We start from the raw sequence: 24,789 nt of genomic DNA on the forward strand, positions 1-24,789 counted from the left end.
GAAAATCTGAATTGTAGCAGATATTTGTATTTAGGACCTGAGGCAGAGTCTGACTAAGGCAGGGGCATAAGGGGCAATTGCCCCGGGCTCCCCGTATAAGAGGGCGCTTCACAATCGATGGAAAATTTATTTTATGTTTCCTTCCTAAGTGATCTTTTTTAAAGCAAAATTTCTGTGCAATGTAACATCCGTCATTTTTTTGTTAACTTCTTCATTAATCTATTGTATGAACACAAAAATCTATATTTCGTAAATTCATAGGTTTCTTGGGTGGAATTCAGCTAAATTTTCGCAATTTGGATAGACAAATTTGGCCGATCAAAAGTCTGTATTTTTGCGCATCGCAAAATGCGATATGTTTACAAAAATACAAGCCTCTGATTGGCTTAAGTGCGCCATTTAAGTGCGAAAATTTAGCTAAATTCCGTCCTAATGTCAGCAAGGATATTAATCATCTCCAGGTACATGGTAGATGACAAAGTTAGCAATCTGCATTCGGCATGATGGGCATGAAATTGTCAATCAATAAAATGAACGAAACAATATTTCGTCTGACCATTGAAGGGGGGGGGGTAGGACTTTATATCTATATTACTCTATCATATTTCAACAGTGTTTGGAGAACACCAATATAATTTATTTCACAAAACTCCAGAATGTAATTACTGTGGTGAATATCAATCTATTGATCACTTGTTAATGAATTGTTCTCAATTCCAGACAATCACTTTAATAATATTAGTTAACATCAATGCTATGCTAACCTAACTTGCCAAAATATCATAAAGATTATTAAACAAACTTGAGAGGATGTATTGGGGGACGGTCTTTAATGGTCTCGGAACTTGCTCGTTCCTGCTTGGGTGTCTCAATTTTATTGACCTTATAGTTTTGTAACTTTTATTATTTCTTTTATAAACTCTTCTACTTTCTCCAATTTTATTGTAATTACTTTTGTACTATTTAATATGTTATACTATGTTGCTCTTTTGTAAATTTTACATGTTTATCTTTTAAATTGTTCTTTTTACTGACACTTCTAATATTTTGCTGTTTTAATGTTTTATCACCTTACATAATTTTTGCTGTTCTATGCCCGCCATGTTTGTGGGCTGTTTGCCATGTCTGATATGTATTTTATGTTTGTACTGTTCTTTGGATTATTATTTTTATTTTATTTTAATAAGCACTTACCCATATGCCCTAAATGGGCTGGTAGAGGTAAATTTTTCCGTGTCTATATTAGGTTCTAGTCAATTTTCTTGTTATGTTATCTATAATGAGGTGAAAAATTTAAATACCTCAATAAAGTTCGGTTCTTCATTACTGAAAAAGTGAATGAAGTTTTTGCCCCAATTAGGCTAAGTCCGGATCCTGTGCTGAGTTTTTTTAAAAGTTATTTTTTTCATGACACTAGTATGTTTGTTTTTTCAAACTAATGTAATTTTTTAATTTCTAGATATTACAACAGTTGGATATCAATCCTGTGTTAATTATTCAAGGACCGACTGGTTTGCGGCAAGACTACCCAAGTTCCCCAGTATATACTCGACCACCATCAGTCTCATGGAAGGTACTGCAACATTATTGTCACTCAGCCCAGGAAAATTGCAGCCATCAGCATTTCCAATAGAGTGTGTAAAGAGAGGAACTGGGAAACTGGCACAATAGTTGGTTATTAGGTAAAGTCTGTTTTACTTGGGAGATCATCAAATAATATACAGTGTAGGAACCCAAATCCGACACTCATGAAATATTTGCGAGTTCAAATGTGCGTATACTGAATTGGGTTCGGTAAGATTTTAGCTCTCTCGTGTGAAATTCTGCTGCATTTTGCAAGATATTCTCAATTTCAGGCTGCATTTTTCCACCCTCTGAAAACGAACTGAAAAATCTCTCGATCTTTTTATAGTAGCTAATATAATCAAGAAAAAGGTTCTTTGTCTGAAACTAGTTATTTTTACCATGATTGTGTAAAGTCTTTGAAGATTATATTGAATTTTATTACTACTGCTACAAAATTCGCGATTTTTTAAATTTTTTATTGAGAGGATGAATTACAAAATGTGAAAAAGGAAATAAGTGTGTTTTACCCCGACAAAATGCAAGAATATCGCCCCTAATATTAGAGTAAAAAAAATATTACATATTCAATTAAAAAAAAATTTTATTTGATGCGAATTTTTTTTTTTTTTTTGACATTGACGTTTCTGTTACTTTAAATTAATAACCTATATATATTTGTTGTTTTTATAAGTATCTTGCAAAAAGATATCAGTATTAGAGAGGTATGTCGCTGTAAGCCCGAAAAAATTCTGCCACAGGGATTGCGAATCTGCATGTGCATATACTGAGCTGGGTTCGGTGAGGATTTTGCACCATCATTTCAACTCTGCTGCATTTTGCAAGATATTCTCAAGTTCAGGCTTCGTTTTCCACCCTTTGATATTGAACGGAAAAATCTCTCAATTATTTTATAATGGCTAATATAATCAAGAAAAGCGTTCTTTGTCAGAAACTAATTATTATATCATGATCATGTAAAGTTTTTGAAAATTATTTTGAATTTTCTTTATGTATGTAGTGCTTAACAATATTTTTTGAGTGCTTAAAAAGTACTTAAAAGGTGCTTTTTTTGTTGAAAGATTTGGCTACGTATTCTGCATGAGCCTACTGGGCTGTGCCCTGGGGCCCCAGGCATTGAGTGCCCTTGATAATCTTACTGTTCATTAATTGTATTAAAGAAAAAACTGTGATAAACAACATTGCCTTATGCATTAAAAATTTTTTTTTTTTCTAGTGTATGAAGTTTGCATTTTGTTTTTCTTTCTATAAATAGTCATTGATTATCATAACATTACTGATTATCATAACATCATTGATTATCATAAACAGTTATTGATTATCATAATAATTGGAATAGTTTACCACCAAGAAAACTTAAAAAGCACCCCGAAATCTATGAGTCTGTATAGCCTTGCATTTGACGTAATGGGGGGGGGGGCACGTAACTGCAAGTTTGACGGCACCACCTATTGGTAAAGGGACTGACGCATGCTCAACATCTGCCGTTGCATAGCGACAGTATGGTTGCACGCCGAAGATAAGGTGGTCAAACAAGTTATCGTTCACACACAGCCAATGTGGAGAAGTAGACATTGCAGCAGTTTTGGTGGGAAACGCTGGAACATCAACCGTACTGTCCAGACCTTTCACCATACGACTTTCATGTTTTTGGACCTCTGAAATAAGCTATTCGCGGACATTGATTCACAACGGATGACGACGTGTGTGTGACTGGCTCCAGGGATGGATCAGACCGCAGCTTACTAGCTCCTTCAAAGATGGAATCGTCCGGCTAGTGTCGCAATGGGATAAATGTGCCAACAGTTTTGACGACTGTTTTTGAGTATGTGTACTGTGTATGACAACATTTGTGAGTTAATAAAATCATTACCGTTACTTTACACTAGTGACCAGGTTTCGTTTGAGTTAAACCTTAGTGCAACGTAGAAAAATATGATTGCCCCACATATTTTTCTACATTGCGATAAGGTTTTTAAGTACTCGACAAGTTTTATGTTTAAGTCATAATAGTTCTAAAAATGCGTGACCACCACCAACTCTGTTTAGTATTTAAAATTAGTTAAATAAAGTACTAATTGAAATAGTTAAGAATTACATGGCACTTTGGGACAACTTTTAAACTGGTTATATCTGATGTGCATTGAGAGTTGTTTTAATAAGTGACTAGCGTGGCAAAATTAATTCATACATTTTGATGGCAACTCATTTGTTATACCTTTATGCTTTTATTTTACTGTCATTCGCTTTCATGGTTTTCAAAGTTATTTTATTATTCGAAAATTGCAACTGATTACCATCCTAATTTGTTTTTAAATTATGCATAGTTTAAAAATGCTTATTTTATATATATTGAATTTTTGTGGTATTCAAGAAGTATCTTACTTTTTATAAATTGTATTTAAAAAAAGAAGCTAAGAATAAACAACATTGCATTATATATTTTTAAAATTGAATATACTCTATTGCATAAAGTGTACATTTTTTTTCTACGTCTAATGATTGATTGCATATTTGTAAAACTTAAAAAGGCAAACGAATTCTATTTTTCTACATTCCAATGAAAACTTTAGGTATTCTTGAAAATTTTAGGTTTTTGGGCATTGGAAGATGTTTTAATAACAGTTTTAGTTTGACAAAATATTTCGTACCTTTCGATTTTTTTATTTTATTAGTTATACCTTAATGTTTATTTAATTTGATTATTTTAATTAACTTCCATGTTTTTGTAAATTATTTTATTATTTGAGGATTACAACTGGTTAGCATATATTTTTTAAAAAAAAAAAATTAATTATGCATAGTTTAAAAATGCTTAGTTTGAGTTTTTGGGGTAATCAAAATGTGTTTAAATTTATTAAAATTATTGCCTAATACCTTCATAATGATTTATTTTATGTTTGTGAAGTTTTTTAGTTCGTTTTTAAACATCATGGCATGTTATAGGAGTCTAAACTGTTTTTGTGCCTGGGGGCTCTCTTATTGATTGGATTTTCATGAACTGTGTTTAATGTTTCTACCCACCAGTAACAGGTATTTTTTAACAGTTAATTTGTGATAAGGAAGTTCTTAATAATGTGATTATCAATGCTAATAATGACTCCATATGAGAATTTGATTCAATTACCAAGATAAGAAAATAGTGTCTGAATGATTTAGACTTGTGACAGAACCGTCTTAATAGCAAGCAGAGCCCCTGGGCACAGAAATGTTTTTTGCCCCTATAACATGTCATACTGTTTTAAAATACTGTTGAACTTAGAAAACCTCACATACATAAAAAATAAAGCATTTATAAGGTGCGCAATAATTTTAACAAACACAAATTTATCACCCCAAATTCTCAATGCACATAAAATAAAGCATTTTCAAACTAAGCATAATTAAAAAATAAAAAAAAATAGATAACCAATTGCAATCCTCAAATAATGAAATAATTTTAAGAACCAAGTTAATTAAAATAAATTTTAAAAAAAAAACATAAGGACTTCAAAGGTTTGAATTATTTTGTCATACTATTAAAGTCAGTTATTAAAACATCTTTCAATGCACATCAGACACAACCAGTTTAAAAGTTACTGTCCTGTAGTGCTCTCTCATTCTTGACTGTTTCAATTACTTTATTTAACTAATTATAAATACTAAATGGAGTTGGTGGTAGTTAAACATATCTATAAAAGTTAGTTGAGTACCTAAAAGCTTCATTTTAATGTGGAAAAATAGATTTTGATTGACTTTTTAAGTTTTCTTGGTGATAAACTATACGAATTATTGGGGTTTGCATGGATTATCCATCACTATTTATCGAGAAAAGAAATTCACACTTTTTATACTAGAATAAAAATATATTTTGAAGTGTTTTTGCTCTTAATTTTTTTTTAATACAATACCAGGGGTCTGTCCAGACATTTTGTGAAAGGTTTGTTAACGGACACAAATTTTTTCTAAACAAACCACTGAATACATAAAAAGTAAGATTCTCAAGGACCCCTGAGTGCTTGGGGACCCTGGGCACTGCCCGGGAGTGGTACTGACTTGTGTTAAAATTCACAGAATTGTATTCTAAAAAGACTGATCATTGAAACATGCAATGCGTAAAATAATTTTGAAATGAAACTTTATTTCTTTTTTAGGTAGCCATGGATCAGAAGATTTCTTCTTCTACTTGCATTTCCTATTTCACGACGGGTGTCTTGTTGGAAAAGTTAGTGAATGCTAAAAGGATGGACATGTATACTCACATCATAATTGATGAAGTAATCCTCTTTCATACATGCCTTTTCATAAAGGATTTCAAAATATCAATCTTAATATGTTTCATTCTATTTTATTTCATCAGTTCTTAACCACTTCCTTTACCAATTGTTTTGAAGGAAAAAAATTAAATTTTTTTTTACATGTGTCAAATTTTCAATGGTTTTAACCATGGATTATAACTGACTCATCAAAAACTTTAAAAAAATTCTTTTTATGTATTGGTACAGTAATTTTCTTATCAGGAAAGTAGTAAAATCTTAAGAGCCAGCTTCTTGAATTATAATTGTGACTCTATCTCATTTGCTGGGAGGTATAATAGACTTTTATTTATTTTAATTTTAGCAGCAGCACTCGATGATACATATATTCATTCCCTGGAGTGTGCAGACACTTCACGCAAGCATACTCGGAGATCAAACCTGGAACATAAATTAATATTCAATAAAATGTGTAACATAAAAACATTAGAAGAATATAAACGTTCGAACATTAACATGGTGCGTAGCATTTTTAAAAAGTGCTTAAAGGTGTTTATTTTCGTTTTTTAAAAGCCCTTAAAGGTGCTTTTTTCATTGGGTGTTTTTAAAACGTGCTTAATTTTCCTTTTTCGAAAATGAGAATTTTTTCTTTACAATGTCAATTTTCATCACATTTTATGCAAAAATGTACTTTTCATATTGTGCTATTCAACGTTTTCATAATTTATTCAACTACAATTTATTTTGGCATCCCGTTGGTCCATAGCGTATGAAAGCGCCAATCATTTTACATGTTTGATGAAATACTTGTGAGTTCACATATGAGTATACTGAGCTGGGTTCTGTGAGATTCTTGCACTCTCATGTGCATCTCTGCTGCATTTTGGGCATCTCTGCTGCATTTATCTTTTTCTTTCCACCCTCTGATAGCGAACCGAAAAAGTTCTTGATCTTTTTATAATGGCTAATATAATCAAGAAAAGAGTTCTTTGTCAGAAACTGGTTATTTTATCATGATCATGTATTGTAATTTTTTTTTTTTTTTGCATTTTATTAATGTATATAGTGCTTAAAAATATTTTCGGGGTGCTTAAAAGGTACTTAAGAGGTGCTTATTTTTTGTTGAAATATTTGGCTATGCACCCTGATTACAAACGTTAAAATTTCGCAAAAAATTTTAAAAACATAAATATGAGCAAAAAATTACATCAAAAACATAAATATAAATAAACGAAGTCCTTTGCTTTGCAGGGTTTGTGATAGCTCACAATTAGAGATAAAAGTAAACTTATAAGTAATTATTAATTTAAATTATGCCGCATATAGTTTATTTAGTGTTTCATATTGTGAAAATATCAATGATTTAAATTTATAAAGACATTCATTTTTTGAAATGCGTCATTCATGATTTGACTCAAGATATTTTCGGAATTTTTGAGTTGAGCTCACAATCACCCCTGATTTTGGAAGTTGTGAATTTTGTGCAGGACAGTTTGTAACCACAAAGCTGTGAGCTCGTATATATATATAGACTGACAAGTGCCTAGTGAAATATTTAAAAAAAAATTTATAAAAAAAGAACAATAATGTAAATTATAACTAATTTCAGTCAAATACATTTATTTCCAAAATTTTTTGTGGTTTTCCATTGATGGACCAATCATGCCATCATGAACCATTATATATTTTTCATGATAACCAACACAAGTAACTATCACCCCTAATGTAGGAATTGGAACTGATTTATATGGCTCAACATAAGAATAACAACTTGTTTTGATGATTTGTTTATGTTGAACCATCAGAAATTTGCATCAAAGTTTATAAAAGAAGCATAAAAGAAAACCAAATGTATTTGATGGTATATTCCTGCTGAACCAACAAGACTTTCCATTAAACAACCATAGAAATGTATTGTTGTACCAGTATGGACCATCACGAATGATTATGAACAACCATCATGTAGGAATTCAGAGTGATTTATGATGGTCCAACTTAAAAAATCCCAAATTGTTTTGATGGTATGTTCCTGAGAACCAACAAGAATTCACATTAAACCAACATCGTCGACTGTTGATTCATGGAAATCAAACTTTTCTTGATGGTAAACTATCATAGTATTAAAGTAGCATTTTACAACATGGAATGATGGAAGTTTGTTGGCATGTCAAACACCATGAATTCATAATGATGGATGATGGTGACACTTATAAGTCGCTCTGAAACCAACATAAACCATCAAGAATTTTGACTTTGGGTAAATTTACAGGGTATCCGCGCATCTGGAAAGTAATGAAAAATCATGGAATGAATTTAGTATTGAACAAAATTTGTCATGAAATGTCATGATTTTAACTATTTTTTTAAAAAAAAAAAATCTTGAAAAGTCATGGATTTAGGTCGTTGAAAAATCTAACTTTTAAAATAGAATCTACCCCCCCCCCAATTTCATAGTGTTCCGAATATCTGAATTTGTAACAAAATCCCCACACACAGTCATATTTGATTAAGATATAAAATGTTTTTATCGTGTTCTTTAAAAATTATGGTGTTCTTTCAAAAAATGAAAGAAAACATCATTTCTAGAGCGAATTATCTTTTAAACTTCTGTGATTTCAGAAATATTGTTATTACTTATTTTTTTTACTTTATCAATTAAAATTTTAGCTGAAGCAAGCCAGTCATTGGCGAATTTTTTTATTCCGAAATTAGAACAGAAAAATCAGGAGTATTTCTTCCCTTTGCGATGAACAAGAAAAGTATCTTTAAAATGTAATTCTGCAGAACAAAAAATGATTTGCTCAGCTATTTTACTGCTTCAACTCTTTCATTACTTTGTTTTTTAAATTTAAAATCAATAAATATGAAGATGCAGAGAAAAACAGTTTTGGTTATAATCTATCATTTCAATGAATGTTATTATAATGCTTTATTAAATTTATTGTTGTGTTTTTGTCGGAGAAAATAGTAACTTCGGTAAGTCATGAAAAATTCTTGGAATTAGTATGGAAAATCATGAAAAATCATCAATTTGAAAATCTGAAATGTAGCAGATACCCTGAATTTATTTAAAAATGAATTTATTAATTTTTATGACTCTAGTGGCTGGTTTTCATAAGCTCTATTTATTTGCTTGTATGATTCCATATTATAATGCTCTGATTTAAACTAAGAACATTTTATGCAACACTAGGTTCATGAAAGAGACCAAGAAGTTGATTTTGCTCTTCTGATAATGAAGAAATTTCTAAAGTTGAATTCTCCTCGAGTAAAAGTAAGTTTCTTCCTCAGTTGCTTGAAGACCATTCTTAATATTATGTTTATAGAATCTACTGTATAAACCAGGTTTTTCACAGGTTAAGGGGAAAAAAAACAAGAATTAAGTGGGAAAACGGGGTGCTTAGCTTTTTAAAAAAGTGCTTATTTTGAATTTTCGTTTTTTAAAAGACCTTAAAAGTGCTTTTTTCCATCGGTGTTTTTAAAAAGTGCTTAATTTTCCCTTTTCCGTAATGGGATTTTTTTATTTACCGTGTTTGGCTACGCACCCTGGAAAATCAGAAATGCTAAAAAAAAGTCTTAGAATGAATAAGAAATCAGAAAAAAGATATATAGATTTAGTGCTCATTATTAAAATTGTTTTGAAGTGATTGTTCGTGTCGGTATTTTCGTAATTTTCCGTACTTTTTATTTCTGTATCATTTTTCAATTCCACCTGTTTGTTCAACCAAGAATGCTAATTTTACATTTTCTAGTAAAACTTTAACTCACTATAAAATTTATTTGTCCAAAGCTAAGTATCCATCTGAACAATTATTCTTTATTAGTTTATTTCATAAGTGATTGAAAAAAATTTAATGATTAGGTATACAAAAACAGGGGTCTGTTTAGAAGAAATTTGGGTCCGTTAACGGGCCCTTCACAAAATATATTTTCATAAAAACAAAAAACAGACCCTTCACAAAATAATTTATCTTTTAATCATCGGTCCCTCCACGAAATTGTTTATCTTCATTATTATTTTGTTAATCGAATAAACCTTTCCCAGGTAGGAAAACAAGAAAGATGGATGTAAACGAATTAAGTTTTGTCTTCCACAGACGCTTCTTCCATTGTTCGTCCAAAATGAATAATCTGCTTTCAGTAGTATAGGCTAAATACCAAATATTTGTATGTTGCATCTCTAATTTAGTAGCAGCAATTGCTGTTTATTTTTTAAAATTTGATTTTTTTAATTGTAATTTTGCAGTGTTGAGCATAATCTTGTATCTATTTACAATTTAAAAACTCCTTGAAAATTTTTTTTGCAATAACAGGACCCTATTTGCACAAATTTGCAAAAGCAGGACCCTGGTTGAAAGAATGTGACTTAACCTTTATTTTATATACACAAATTACGAGTCATTTTTGCACAATTTTACAAAAACGGACTTTTCACAAAATGTCTGGACAGACCCCTGAAAAAGTTGGAACATTTTAAATACGGTTTTGCTAGAGCTACTTTTGTAAACCGTTTTGTTTTGATTCGGTTGGTGAAAATTGGATAAACCAGACGTGCTTTAAAATTTAGACTGAAATAACGTGGTAGATAAGTCCATTAACCAGAATGCGATAAATCATTTATTGCTGTATTTGGCATAAATTGGTCAATGCTAAAATTATTTCCACCCCAGTTACTTCAGCTCATTTTCATGCCTGGAATCTTATTTAATTCATTTTTTTGATTCCCTTGTTAAGGGCATTAATTCCATCCCCTACATAACGCCTGGAAAGGCATTTTACTCTGATTATTTCTATAATGCCAAAATTCTTACCTCTCCTGTCGCATCATCTCATCTCGATGACCAGGATTCTTGTTTTCTTCATACGAATACTGATTTATGACACAAGTTCCTGGCCATTTCTTCATAGCACTTAGTACTACATTCTGCTTTGATTTGCCTCACTCAGCCACTAGGGTTTTTCTAGTTGTGGCTAGTCTTTTGTATATAAATATTATGTATATAAATGAGTTGTATATAAATGTTAGAGCGATTACTTTATAAGGCACAATATGCTTTTATATTAGGGTCTGAGCGAGGCGGGATTAAATGCAAATATTGTGAAATGATTGTTGATTTTTCTACGCATCCAGGATCAGATTTTTTTAACAGTGTTAAAGCATGTGATTTTTAAGAATTATTTGTATAATATTTTTCTAATTATATGGTGCGTAGCATTTTTAAAAAGTGCTTAAAGGTGCTTATTTTCGATTTTTGTTTTTTAAAAGGTGCTTTTTTCATTGGGGTTTTTTAAAAAATGCTTATTTTTTACTTTTTCGAAAATGAGATTTTTTTCCTTTTCTTTATCGATTTTCGCCAAGTATTATGCAAAAGCGTGCTTCTCACATTGCAATGGCGTGCAATAGTGAAGGCAGGATCCCCCCTCTGCCCTGTGTGTCTCCAGACACGTATTCGATGATCGTCAGGACACAGTTGGAAACGGGATTCGTCACTAAAGACTATACGTCCCCAGTCGGCATCATTCCACCCATATCTGTTCAAAACATTCATGCATACGAAATTTCAAAGCAATCGGATGATTGCTTCTTGGTGCGACGATTTTTTTGTTATAGAGTGTATTTGAATTATTGTACAGATTATTGCTTGCTTGCTGGAATATTTAAATAAGTATTACTAATACGTAATGAAGCAAACCTCATTTATAGAAATCAGTGCATCAGTTTTTTGTTATAAAATGTTCGGGTTTTTCCCCCCTCAGAAATGCCTTTTGAAATCAATTTAAAAAATCTTTAAATATATTTGATAAATTAAATACCTATTACTATTCAAAATTATGAGTAATTATGCATAACATTTCAAGTTCATTTATTATCAATCATGAATGGAAAACATTGCAGTTTTTCTATTTTGATGATTATAAAAATCCCTAAAATTCCCTATGTGATAAAATTTAGTACATTATGCAACAATTAGCATGAAATTTATATTGTTTCGTAGAATCTACTTCCTATCCCTGTTGGCATCTATGAATAATGTTCACTATAATTAAAATTTAACAGTCGGGCTTTGATGACCCAAAAATAATTTTAATAGTAGTAAAACACTTTTTCTGGGTTCATTCTGGTCATTAAAAAAAGCCAGGCCACAAAAAAAAAAAAAAAAAAAGGCACTACATCACTCCAAAAAAAGGTTACAAATCACAGAAAGACATGTTGTATTTCACAAAAATTTGAATAGCTTTTAAGAAACCCAATGTATACAAAGTTCTTAATTTTATCACTAAAAAAAAATTTTTTTTTATCGTGAAAGAGTTTAATTTGAAAATAACTCTTCAGTTAGATGCATACTTTTTATAAATATCCTTTTAAATAAGCTTAATTTTAAAATGTTGCGTAATGTAATAGTTAGGACTGGGCAATGTTAAGATTTTGGTATCGTCACTCTAACATTGCGATATAACAATACATTTCGATGTTTCATTACACCAATATTTTGCATTTGGTATTGTGTAATTTCGAATTCTTGCATTTTATGATTGATAAATTGAAGCAATTATATTCTTGTAATAAACGATGCATTGAAAATTAAAAAATGATGCATTGAAAATAAATGTGAAAAATTGAATAACTTGTGCTGGAAGAGGGGGACAAAATCAGTCAGTCACTGCCTATGTCATTAAATAAGTAATTATGAATATAAAAATACACATTGAGATCACTCATAAAAATCTTCATCATTAACAGAAACATAAAAACTTTTGCTGATGAATTGAGAAAGATTGAAAACTTAGGAACAGCTGGCGCTAAAATGCACATAACTTCCCTGTCACCCCATCTTAAATTTAGTTTATTACTGTCAATATTTAAAAAAGGAAAAAAGCTCTTTGCACGAGATAGCGGTCATCCATTTCACGGTCGGGAGAAGCGCTCATCCCATGCACTTGAAACCATCATTGTACTATCTGAAATGACACTCATATAGACAACGAAACATCACACATATCCTGGTAAATATTAATTTTCGATGCTTTGAAAAATTACCAGTCCGAACATCGGATCGGATATTTTTTGTCGGATTGGCTATAACATCGATATTTTCCTATGAAATGAAGTATTGACCAGTCCTAGTAATGGTAATGCATTAAAAATATCTGAATTTTTAAAACTATGGCAGGGTTGCCAGTCCACTGGGAAATACAGGGAATTTAAAAATCACCTAAAATAACAGGGGAAATGCAGGGAATTAAGATTTTTTTCTTTACAAACTGGATATAGAAAAATCAGAAATACTTCTGATTTTTCTGTTCTAATTTCGTAATAAAAAAATTCGCCAATGACTGGCTTGCTTCAGCTAAAATTTTAAATTGATAAAGTAAAAAAAATAAGTAATAACAATATTTCTGAAATCACAGAAGTTTAAAAGATAATTCGCTCTAGAAATGATGTTTTCTTTCATTTTTTGAAAGAACACCATAATTTTTTAAGAACACGATAAAAACTATGTAAGGAATTTTATTTCTTATTTTTGTCTTTTATAAAATGGTGACCACTCAAAGCGTATTCTGCGGGATATTTAACCATGATATTTCAGCTATGCTAAACTGTATCATTTACTATAGCATTATTTAAGTATGTTCAGCTGTTTTTCCAACAATTAAAACTAATAAATATAGTTAGCCCAATATAGCTCACACAAAAGCGCATTGATAGTGTGTTTCCTATTAATATATTGTGTATAATATGTACAGGGAAAGCACAGGGAATTTTTCTTTCCATATTTGGGTGGCAACCCTGTATGTGGAAATAACCTAAAATACGAAAAGCAGGGCTGATTGTGCTCCGGATTTCTGGAATTTTCGCTAACAGTCATCCGGAAGTTTCCGGAGATCGAAGGTCCAGACGTTTATAAAAATCATTGATCACAGAAGTTTCCGGAAATCAACTTTTCAAATGTGGAACTTGAAAACACAGTTTATTTTATTTGTTTGTAAGGGAGAGCCAGAGAGTTACTTTATAAGCTCATATTCATGATTAATAAAAGTTATAATCATAAACTCAAGAAAGAGACATATTTGTAAATTTTAAATACTTCTCCAGGTATGTGTAAATGGTATAGGTATGTGTAAAATTTTAAATATTTTTAAGTGAATTGAGAAATAGTGAGAAAAAGGGAAAAAAAAACTTTTTTAATTTTTTTTCTAATTTTTCAATTAAACTGTTCTTTTTTTTTTTTTTTAAACTCAATGAATTTTCCGGAATTTTGACTTGGGCTCACAATCACCCCTGGAAAAGTAACTGTTGAAAAAGCTATCAAAAGTTAATGTAGATTTATAATGAAGTTGTCTTGAATCGAGCAAGTAAAAAAAATGCTAATGTTTGTAACCTTGTTAAAAAGTACTTACAGGTGCTAATTTTCGTTTTTTTTTCTTTTTTCGAAGCTCTTAGAGATGCTTTTTTTTCATTTGGTGTTTTTTAAAAAATGTATCATTTTCCCTTTTCTAAAATGATATTTTTCTTCAATTTTGGCTATAAATTATTCAAAAAACATGTTTTTCACTTTGTTCTATTCATTTTTTTCTCAATTCAATCAACTGCAATTCATTTCGGCGTGCCATTGGTCCATAGCGTTTGAAAGTGCCAATCATTTTACATGTTTCAGGAAATATGTGCTATTTCGCATGTGCATTTATTGACCGCCCTCTTCTGCAACTCTGCTGCATTTTACAAGAGATTTGCAAAGATCAATAATATTAATCTTTTGAATGTTTTGTTGAACATGCTTTTATAAACAGCTTTTTAAATCTAAAAAATACACTCTATAACCTTTTTTCAAATTATAGTTGAAATAATTACAGGGGTCTATCTAACTTTTTCTGAGACATACCAATTTTGTGAAAATTAAAAATTATATTAAAAAATCAACACAAAAATATGGATTTATCGTTTCTTATGGGATACAAAAATAATATTTTAATGAAAAGTATTTAGTGAAACTACCGTTTTTCCTAAAGTTGAATTTGTGAAGGTACCGCTTAACGGTAGTAAATTTGGCCTGAACAACCCCTGAATTATAATTTTGAATTAAATTTTTTTTCATGATTAAATAAAATAATTAATTTAAAAAAATAGAATGAGCCACTTTCATATTGAATGTATTTAAAATTGTGTATAATTTCGTGGCATAAGATTTCTTAGTCAGAAACAAGCTATTTTATCATGATCATGTAAAGTGTTTGAAAATTATCTTGCATTTTGATAATGTTTCGTTGCATGAGGAACTTTCAACAACAGGAAGAAAAAAAAAATTTATTAGTACATGTATCTTAATTATGATATTTTTTTAGAATGCTTAAAAATATTTTTTGAGTGCTTGAAAAGTGCTAATTTTTTGTTGAAAAAATTTGGCTGAAAAACTTTCTGATCACTAATTATTGTCTCCTTCCACACGTGCAGCAAAATCATGAGGTGAGAGAGAAGGCAAGTCTCTATGGCAACATGGAAGGATCAGTGTTTGAAAATGTCTCAAACGATGTTCAAGTCTCTTGGAAGTCCGAAAACACACACGATGTCCACACTTTAAGCAGAAAAGTGAGTTACTTTGAATCGCCTCTCTTTTGTATACATTATTATGTCTTTAATTTATGATTACTTCATGAAAATTTAAATACTTATAATAACACTGGCTTGCAAATGTTCTATAACTTTTTTTTTTGTTGATAAAATTATCTTTTAATGCCAAATAAAAACGAAAGGTTATAGAGTATATAAGTATAAAATAATTGTGAATTGCTAATTCAAGCATTTTGAAGTATGTAGCAATTCAGAAGATGTAAGTTTAAGAACAAAAAGAATAAAAATAACTGAAATTATAATGTTAGAGAAGACATGACAGTAATATATTTATTTTAATCAAAATTTTTGTTAAATAATGTATGTCTATAGAACTTTAACTTATCATTTTTTTTCTTAAATAAAAGCTATAAATAGAAATAAATTCTATTTTTCAGACGCTTTTAGATCATTAGATTTCAATATTAGTAAGAAAGATTTCTGAATGTTAGATTAAAGTAGTTTAGAGTTACAATTTTTATTCTTCACTGTACAATTGTACCACATTAATTTTCCTTAGTCAGGGGTCTGTCCAGACATTCTGTGAAAGGTCCGGTTTTTGTGAAAAAAATTACTCGCATTCTTATAACCAGGGTTCTGCTTTTATGAAACTTTTTCTAGGAGTTTTTAAATTGTAAATAGATACAAGATTATTGCTCAGCACTGTAAAATTATAATTAAAAAAATTAACAGCTTCTAAATTAGAGATGCGACATACCGTATATTCCAGCGTATAATGCACACTTTTAATACAAAAAATAACATTGGAATGTACGGGTGCGCGGTATACGCCGAATATAAAAAATTATAGATTAAAAAAATTTTAATTTAGAAAAATACCTTTATTTTAAGGAAATAACATACCTTTACCTATATACTTTATTTATTTTCGTTATTACATAAATAGTTCATTATATTCGTTTTCCGTTATTTCTTCAGGCACGTCATCACAATCTGTTTCGTCTTCATCATGTGTGTTACCCTCATCCATAAATAAACAGTCATCTTCTTATCCATCCAGATTATTTGAAATGCTGCATTTTTTTAATGATTTTTTAACTATCTCAGGCTTAATTTCATCCCATGCTTTTAATATCCATTTGCACACTGTTTCCAAACTTGCATGACGCATATGTCCTCCTTTCGTAAAGGTTTTCACACCCTCCAACGTCCAAGTGTTCCACTGTTTTTTTAAATTGGCTTTAAATGGATTGTTTAAGCAGACGTCCAATGGCTGAACTAATGGTGTTAATCCGCCCAGAATAACTGCCATGTCGGTGTTACATTCTTTCAAGAATTTTTTTGTATTATCTGTAAGGTGGGATCTAAACATGTCCCACACTAAAAGGCTTTCTGGTTTTCTTACGCAACCAGGACAGATTTGTCAGACATTTTTTACCCACAAAATTTTAAAAAAGTATTAGAAATTACAGGTGCGCATTATACGCCGGGGCGCTTTATGCGCCGGAATATACGGTACAAATGTTTGGTATTTAGCCTATACTGCTGAACGCAGAATATTCATTTCGGACAAATAATGGAAGAGTCGTCTGCCGATGACAAAACTTCATTCATTTACATCCATCTTTCTTGTTTTCTGCCCTTGGAAGGGTTTATTGGATTAACAAAACAATGAAGATAAAAAAAAATTTTAAAGGGTCCGATAAAAAGAAAAATCATTTTGTGAAGGGTCCGTTTTTATGAAAAGATATTTTGTGAAGAGTCCGTTAACGAACCCAAATTTCTTATAAATAGACCCCTGTTAGTGTTACTTTGCAAGTATATTATGTAAACTGAAAGATCAACACCACCATGTCGACTGTCTTTCTAAATTACAAAAAAAAAATGCATGATTTTCATAACTTCTCTGAATTTTTTTTATATGAATTTAGTTATTTTATCATGATTATATGAAGTTGGTGATAATGTTTTCGAATTTTATTGATTTTATGTTTATAAATTTTGAACTTTAAACGATAGAAAAAAATTATTTTAATTACTGCACAGACTGTAATTATGATTTTTTTTTAAAGTGATTAAAAATATTTTTTGAGTGCTTAAGGAGTACTTAAAAGGTGCTTATTTTTTGTTGAAAAATCTGGCTACGCGCCCTGATGGGGATATTTATGGAAGATATTTCAGCTGTACTAAACTACAGTACAGAACCATTTATCCGGTATTCAGGAAACGGGAAAACATTTCGCTAACTGGAACAATTGAAAAAAAGTGAAAATTTGGCTCATCCTTGAATTCGAGTAGAGGAGAATGTGGAGAGGGGGCAGAAAAAGGACAAATGTTTCATTTTCTCCTGTGTGTTCGAAAGAATCGTTTTTCGATAAGCTGCTGTCAATGAAACATAAAGCAGTGGCATGCTGGTTTCGATTTCTCTTTGATTTACGAGGAGACTAAATGCATTGTGCTTTTGCATATCAGTGAACAGAAGAAAGGGAAATAAAAAGAAAAATATATCCCCTTTACTAATAAAAAAGTGAAATGGAAATATGTGAACGATTAAAATACAGCTATTTATTATTCAATTATAAAGTAGAAAAATAGTTAAGCTAAATTTAATCATTTAAAAAATAATCGGAAGAATTTTGTAAATTATAATTTAGTAAATTATAAACATAATTAACTGTTGCTAGTGGGAGAAAAGGTACAAAAACCATCAAGCTTTGTCTGGACTACTACTATAATTCATAATTCGCCCAAATAAACTTGTATAAATATTTATTATTCATCATCATCAATAGCTCGACAGCCCAGGATGGGCCTTGGCCTTCTCAAGAAGTTTTTTCCAAGCTAACCTTTTTTTTGCAAGTGTTTTCCAATTTTTAGTTTTTAAGACCGAAAGGTTTTTCTCTAGGCCATCTATCCATCTCAAATTCAGCCTGCCTCTTTTTCATGTGCCAACTGGTCTAGCATTGAAAACTCTTTTTGTGGTACAATCTTCGTCCATTCTAATAAGGCGACCTGCCCATTTTATTCTTTGTCGTTTAATAAGGTTAATAATGTCAGGTTCATTATACGAGTGATAAAGCTCTAGATTTGATTTTCTAAGCCACACACCATTTTTTCTAATTCCTCCAAAAATACTTCTATTATTGGTGCAATTAAATGATTCCAAAGAGACTTATAAAACATTTAATAGAATCCAAATTTGAGTGATCTGGTTTTTTTTAACGCATTATTTAAAAAAAGCAGCTTAAATATTAAGAAATGGTAACATTCAATTAAAAACGCTACAAAGTTTTACCACTCCTTATAAGAATATTGCGTTTTGAAACTAAAAACAAAATAAAATAATAAACAAGTATAAATCTTTTTCTGAACTTGGATCCTGTTAAGTTTAGAATCTGGAATGAAAATTCAAAAATTGAAAAAAGCTAGTGTCTAAAAGTAAAATGTTGGATTCGTAAGCCCTGAGAATTATCATTGTCAGAGAATTCATCCATTTTTCATAATATCGTAATTTAAGCAATTGGGGATTAAAAAATATCGAATTTTTTTTTTAACCGACCATCATTAGGTGCATCTTCAAAGTTCTTCTATTATTCTTAATCGTTTCTGAGTGTTGTCAATTGGATGTTCCTATTCAGGAACTTGAAACCTCAAGAGTTAAGAGTTATGCCTCAAGAGTTTTGGAATGTTGGAATTTTTTTAATCCATTTTAGTTACTCAGTTTCGTTATCCTTTCTTTATTATGACAAATTGTTTTATAATTTCGGACTAGAGCACAATGATTGTATATTTTCTCTCAATCTATTCATGGTATGTAGTGCTTTTAAAAAGTGTGTAAAGGTGCTTATTTTCGATTTTCAGTATTTTAAAAGCCCGTAAAGGTGCTTTTTTTCATGGGGTTTTTTTAAAAAGTGCTTCATTTTTCCTTTTCGAAAATTATATTTTTTTCTTTACCATGTCTATTTTTGCCATGTATTATTATGCAAAAGCATGCTTTTCACATTGTTCTATTCAACGTTTTCACAATTCATTCAACCACAATCCATTTCGGCGTACCATTGGAATATGATTCGTTGGACCAATCATTTTACATGTTTGATGAGATTCTTGCACTCTCATGTGTAACCCTGCTGCATTTTGCAAGATATTACCAATTTCTGGCTTCATTTTCCACCCTCTGAAATCAAACCGAAAAATCTCTGGATCATTTTTTAATGGCTAATATTATCAAGAAAAAAGAGTTCTTTGTCAGAAACTAGTTATTTTATCATGATCATATAAAGTCTTTGAAAATTATTTTGCATTTTGTTAATGTGTATAGTGAAAATTTTAAAAAAAAATTTTTTGAGTGCGTAAAAAGTACTTAAAAGGTGCTTATTTTTTGTTGAAAGATTTCGCTGCCCACCCAGATATTGTTTATAATATGTAAGGGGGAAAACACACAGAATTTCTTTTACAGATTTGAGTGGCAACCCTGAATTATTAGATTTTAAAGAAAGGAATAAACTATAAAAAAATGTTCTCTCTCTCTCTCTCTCTCTCTCTCTCTCTCTCTCTCTCTCTATCTATCTATCTATCTATCTATCTATCTATCTATCTATCTATCTATCTATCTATCTGTCTATCTGTCTATCTGTCTATCTGTCTATCTATCTATCTATCTATCTATCTATCTATCTATCAATCAAGCCAGAACACTAGTTATCACAGGGCAATAGTAATTTTTTTTTTACATTATTGGTGTAAGAAATGAAATTGTCCAAGCTTAAAAGGGGGATTGTATTGCGCAGTGTATTTCAAAATGAATGTAGCGATTACAAACGGCTATAACTATTGAATGAAAAATAATTTATGGACAAAAGCTACGTGGAATGTAGAAGGAACTTATTTTTGTACATATGGGTTTCAGATTTTTCTATGCGACTTCTCTCGGTCACTGGACGATAAAAGCAAAATTTACAAATACTGGATATCTCTTAAAATAATAATGCTAATTCAAAACAAACAACATTATTTAAACATTTGACTTTGGATATTGGTTTAAAGAAAATTGTATCAGTGTATTTTATAAAGAGCACTGTTTGGATCAAATGCAGCATAAAATGGCTCTATATTGAAATGTAAATAAATGTAAAAATTTATTGATGTATAATCACATGGAATTATTTTCTTTTGCTCAATGAAAATATTTTAAACAGTACTTACCCAAGTTTTTTTTTTAACAGGACTTATCCAAGGGTAACTCTGTTATAGCTATTTGGTACATTTTGTACAAAAACTACTTAACAATTTAAAAAAAAAATTATTCATTAAAAGCAACATATTCTACAAAACTAAATGTATTATTTCCTCCACATCTATTCAATATGATGTATTGAGAATAACATTTTAAATAAAATACTTCATAATATTGACACATTTTTATTTTTTGTACCTACCTACAATTAATGATAAAAAAAAAAAAAAAATAGCACGCTGACCTGGAAATTTTAAGATTCTTACTGGAAAAATCTGGGAAATTTGAAATCTGATTTGAGTGGCCACCCTGTAAGTGATAATCAGCTTTAAAATTTTATGTTAAATATGTAAAATAGAATAATAATTGATTGCTGACTCACAGGACGAAACATGTGTATCATGTAAAGCGATATTTCGCGTTAATGAGGTTCAACTGTATTTATTTGAACTTTAAGTACCCAAAAAATGACCAAAATATCAAGAGAAAAAATTTTTTGGTTATTATAAAACTTCAAATTATTTCAAATGCCCTGGAAAAAAAATCATCTCTCTATCTACATTTTTAAAAAGGTTGCAAATGATTTTAGATTGCCCTAAAACAGAAATTTGCTCAGCAGACGGACTTTAAAGTTCTTTTTCTCATAGATGATAATTTTGTGTTTTAATCTCAACTAAATCCCTAAGGAATTTTTTTTATTTAAGATAACGCTTTGAAGTAAACTCTTTTACCTTAAGTATAATGCACTTAGTTAAACTGTGCATGGAATAAGCATTTCATGAGGTAGTACTACAATTTTTGCAGCATGTTATATATACCTAACAAGAATTTTTAACCATTTTTTTCTACTTTTTTACAAAATAATCAATAAAAAATATTCTAATTGATATATCAGCAAATGAATGCACAAAATTGTTAAGATGAATATCGTAAGCACTAAGGAAAAAAAATTTATTTTGAAATATGTTAAAATAAAAAAGCCTTAGGGATTTAAAAACTTTGAATTTTTTTAAAATTTAAAAAAAAAATCAAAAATATTTCTTATTTTTTTAAGATAAAGTATTGATTATAAGTTAAATGAGCATCTAAAGCATCCACAAAACGAATGATTATACCTTTATTTAAAAAAATTTTTGCAAAGTTACTGTGACCCCCAGGACTTCAATTATTGCTCATTGTAAGGTATTAAATTATTTGATTTTTTTTTCAAGGCTACTTGAGAGGCAGCCCAAAGAACCTGAACATAGTAGAAATCCTCATCTGTGGGACCAGGTGGAATCTCATTTGCTACTGGAGACTTCGTTCAGCGAAAGTGCCGATCATCCGGACGTCCTGCCATTATTGAAACCTCCCAGTCTTGTTGTCTCCAAGGGGACGCAAAGAATGTTGGATCATCTGTATTCAGTCGTCGAAGACTTAACGTGAGTCCTTTGTGTTGTTTCTATTCCTTTGGTTATGATCATCTCATTTAGCAAGTCGTTTTACAGTCGGGCCTCTATTTAATGAAGTCGCTAAATCCTGATTATACGTTCGTTGTATGGAAAATACTTTAAATAGAAAATCCCCTTTTGAAAAACTTAAACGACACAAAACAGATTTTAAATTCATAAGCACCAGACATAATAAAAATAGCAAATGAAGCACTTTTATCTTGTAAACTAGTATCTACTATTTATTTTATAAATCTTAACCATAAATTAAATCTGCATGGAAAGCAAGAATAGAGCAAAACATTATCCAGTGTTACACAATCATGCTATATACATTTTCAACTAAGAAAAGGGTAAATTTATGTATAAAATTATAGGTGCATTTATTATAAAAGTAATTTTAAACATACATTACCACATGCGTTCTTAAGTTAAGTTTCTACGGATTAAATCTGTTCATTTAAACTGAGTTTTTCGTTTGAAATGCAAACAAAAAGGGAATTTACTGCTTTCTCTAAAATAATTTTTAGAGAAAACAGTAATACACTTCATAAAGCAGTGGCTTCGAAAATTAATTCAAGGTCATTTCCCCCATAAAATGAGTTAACAAGTTTAAAATGTTCGGAAATATTTTGGGAAATAGGGAAAGTGGATCTCAAAGTAAAGTTCTTTAAATAGAAAACTCATTTCTCTTTTGGAAGTTATTTTATGAAAAAATATCCGAAATGTTTTTGGTTCCTTGAAAAAATTCGAAAAATGGAAGTTTGTTATATATAAGTTTGACTGCATATTAATTTGTTATGGGTGTATGCTCATGTTGAAAAATGAATAAACCCTAGCAGCAAAATAACTTGGGCCAATAGTCATGAATTTCAGCTCAGTAACGGCTCGAGAGGCCTTTATTTTTCCAATATCGGCCCGATGTAGAATTTTCAGATTATCCTGATATTTTATATCCATTATTTAGCCTTTGTAGGCCCTACATAGGCCATTCTAAAACCAATATTACAAAATCTAGACATCCCAATATCCGTTCTTCGGTGCACATTCTTATACGGGTGCGTGGCATTTTTTAAAAGTGCTTAAAGGTGCTTATTTTTGATTTATGTTTTTTAAAAGGCCGTAAAGGTGCTTTTTTTCATCGGTGTTTGTAAAAAGTGCTTAATTTTCTATCTTTTAAAGAGAGATTATTTCTTTGCCATATCGATTGGTGTTCTAAATTACAAAAAAAATGCATTATTTTCGTAATTTTCTCTGCAATATTTATCAGAAACTAGTTATATCATCATGATTATGTCAAATTTTTGAAAATGTTATTGATTTTATGTTTGCAAATTAAGTACTTTAAAAGATATAAAGAATAATTTTTATTACTGCACAAATCCTAATTATGATTTTTTTTTTTTTTTTTTTTTTTGAATGTGATTAAAAATATTTTTTGAGTGCTTGAAAAGTACTTAAAATGTGCTTTTTTTTTCTTGAAAAACTGGCTATGCACCCTGTTATAGACTCATATTTAGCCAATTGCGAACCAAACTGGTAAAACTGTTACTTCTCTTTGCACTAAAAAGAAAGATCAATGGAGAACACAATTTGATAAATTTTAATAATGTTTCTGAAAGTTACTCAATAGAAATATTATTTTTAAAAAGCATTAATAAGAGAAAAAATGTATGAATTTTTTTCATTCAAATTTAAACAATGCCATTGTTCTTCTTATCATCCAATTTAAAGATCTTAGAAACCTTTTAAAAAATGATTTGGTAGGGGGAAATCTTGTTGGTTATGCTGTAATTTTGGCTTTTATAATAGGGTGCGTTGCTTTTTTTAAAAAATGCTTAAAGGTGCTTATTTTCGATTTTCGTTATTTAAAAAGCCCATAAAGGTGCTTTTTTTCATTGGGTGTTTTTAAAAAGTGCTCAATTTTCCCTTTTACAAAATGAGATTACCCTGTCGATTTTCGCCATATATTATGCAAAAGCGTGATTTTTCTCAATGTTCTATGCAACGTTTTACAATTCATTCAACCGCAATCTATTTCGCTGTACTCTCGGCTCATAGCGTATGAAAGCGTCGATCATTTTACATGTTAGATGAAGTACTTGTGAGTCCGTTTGTGCATCCACTGAGCTGAGTTCAGTGAGATTATTGCTCTCTCGTGTGCAACTCTGCTGCATTTTGCGCGATATTCTCAATTTCAGGCTTCATTTTCCAGCGTCTGAAATTGAACCGGAAAATCTCTTGTTTTTTTTTATGGTGGCTAATATAATCAAGAAAAGAGTTCTTTGTCAGAAACTAGTTATCTTATCATGATCATGTAAAGTCTTTGAAAATTATTTTCTTTATGTATATAGTGCTTAAAAAGTACTTAAAAGGTGCTTATTTTTTGTTGAAAGATTTGGCTACGCACCCTGTATTATGTAACAGTTTAAATAAAATTGTCTCACCTTCACTTTAGGACTTCCAGGTTGGCATTTATAGAATTGTGGTATTTCAATACATTACTTCAAAAATACAGTGGGTGATCGGTTAACGAACAAATCGGTTAACGAACACTTTCAAGAAAGATTTTTTGTGTTCGGATAACGGATAATGAACAAAACTAATTCTAACGAACACTTCTCTGCCTGAAAAAAGGTACTATTAAACATTTGTTATCATTTTGCATACAAAATAAGATCACTGAAAAGAGAAATATTTAAAGCATGCTTAGTATTGATAATTACTAAATGAAAC

The 24,789-nt window shown here is 30.2% G+C and overlaps 1 protein-coding gene across 1 annotated transcript in view; it reads left to right on the forward strand.

Moving 5' to 3' along the window:
* LOC147801925 (uncharacterized) overlaps positions 1-6,109 on the forward strand; it is a 53,423-nt gene extending 47,314 nt beyond the window's left edge. The window contains exons 11-12 of the mRNA XM_087154847.1: positions 1,460-1,682; positions 5,718-6,109. Coding sequence (XP_087010973.1) covers positions 1,460-1,633 — 174 coding nt within the window. The 3' untranslated portion in view covers positions 1,634-1,682; positions 5,718-6,109. The remainder of the gene's footprint in view (positions 1-1,459; positions 1,683-5,717) is intronic.
* Positions 6,110-24,789: the final 18,680 nt, after the last annotated feature.

Source organism: Parasteatoda tepidariorum, chromosome 11 (assembly GCF_982258835.1).
Source record: "Parasteatoda tepidariorum strain Cologne lab strain chromosome 11, Ptep-v5.0, whole genome shotgun sequence".
Taxonomy (NCBI): domain Eukaryota; kingdom Metazoa; phylum Arthropoda; class Arachnida; order Araneae; family Theridiidae; genus Parasteatoda; species Parasteatoda tepidariorum.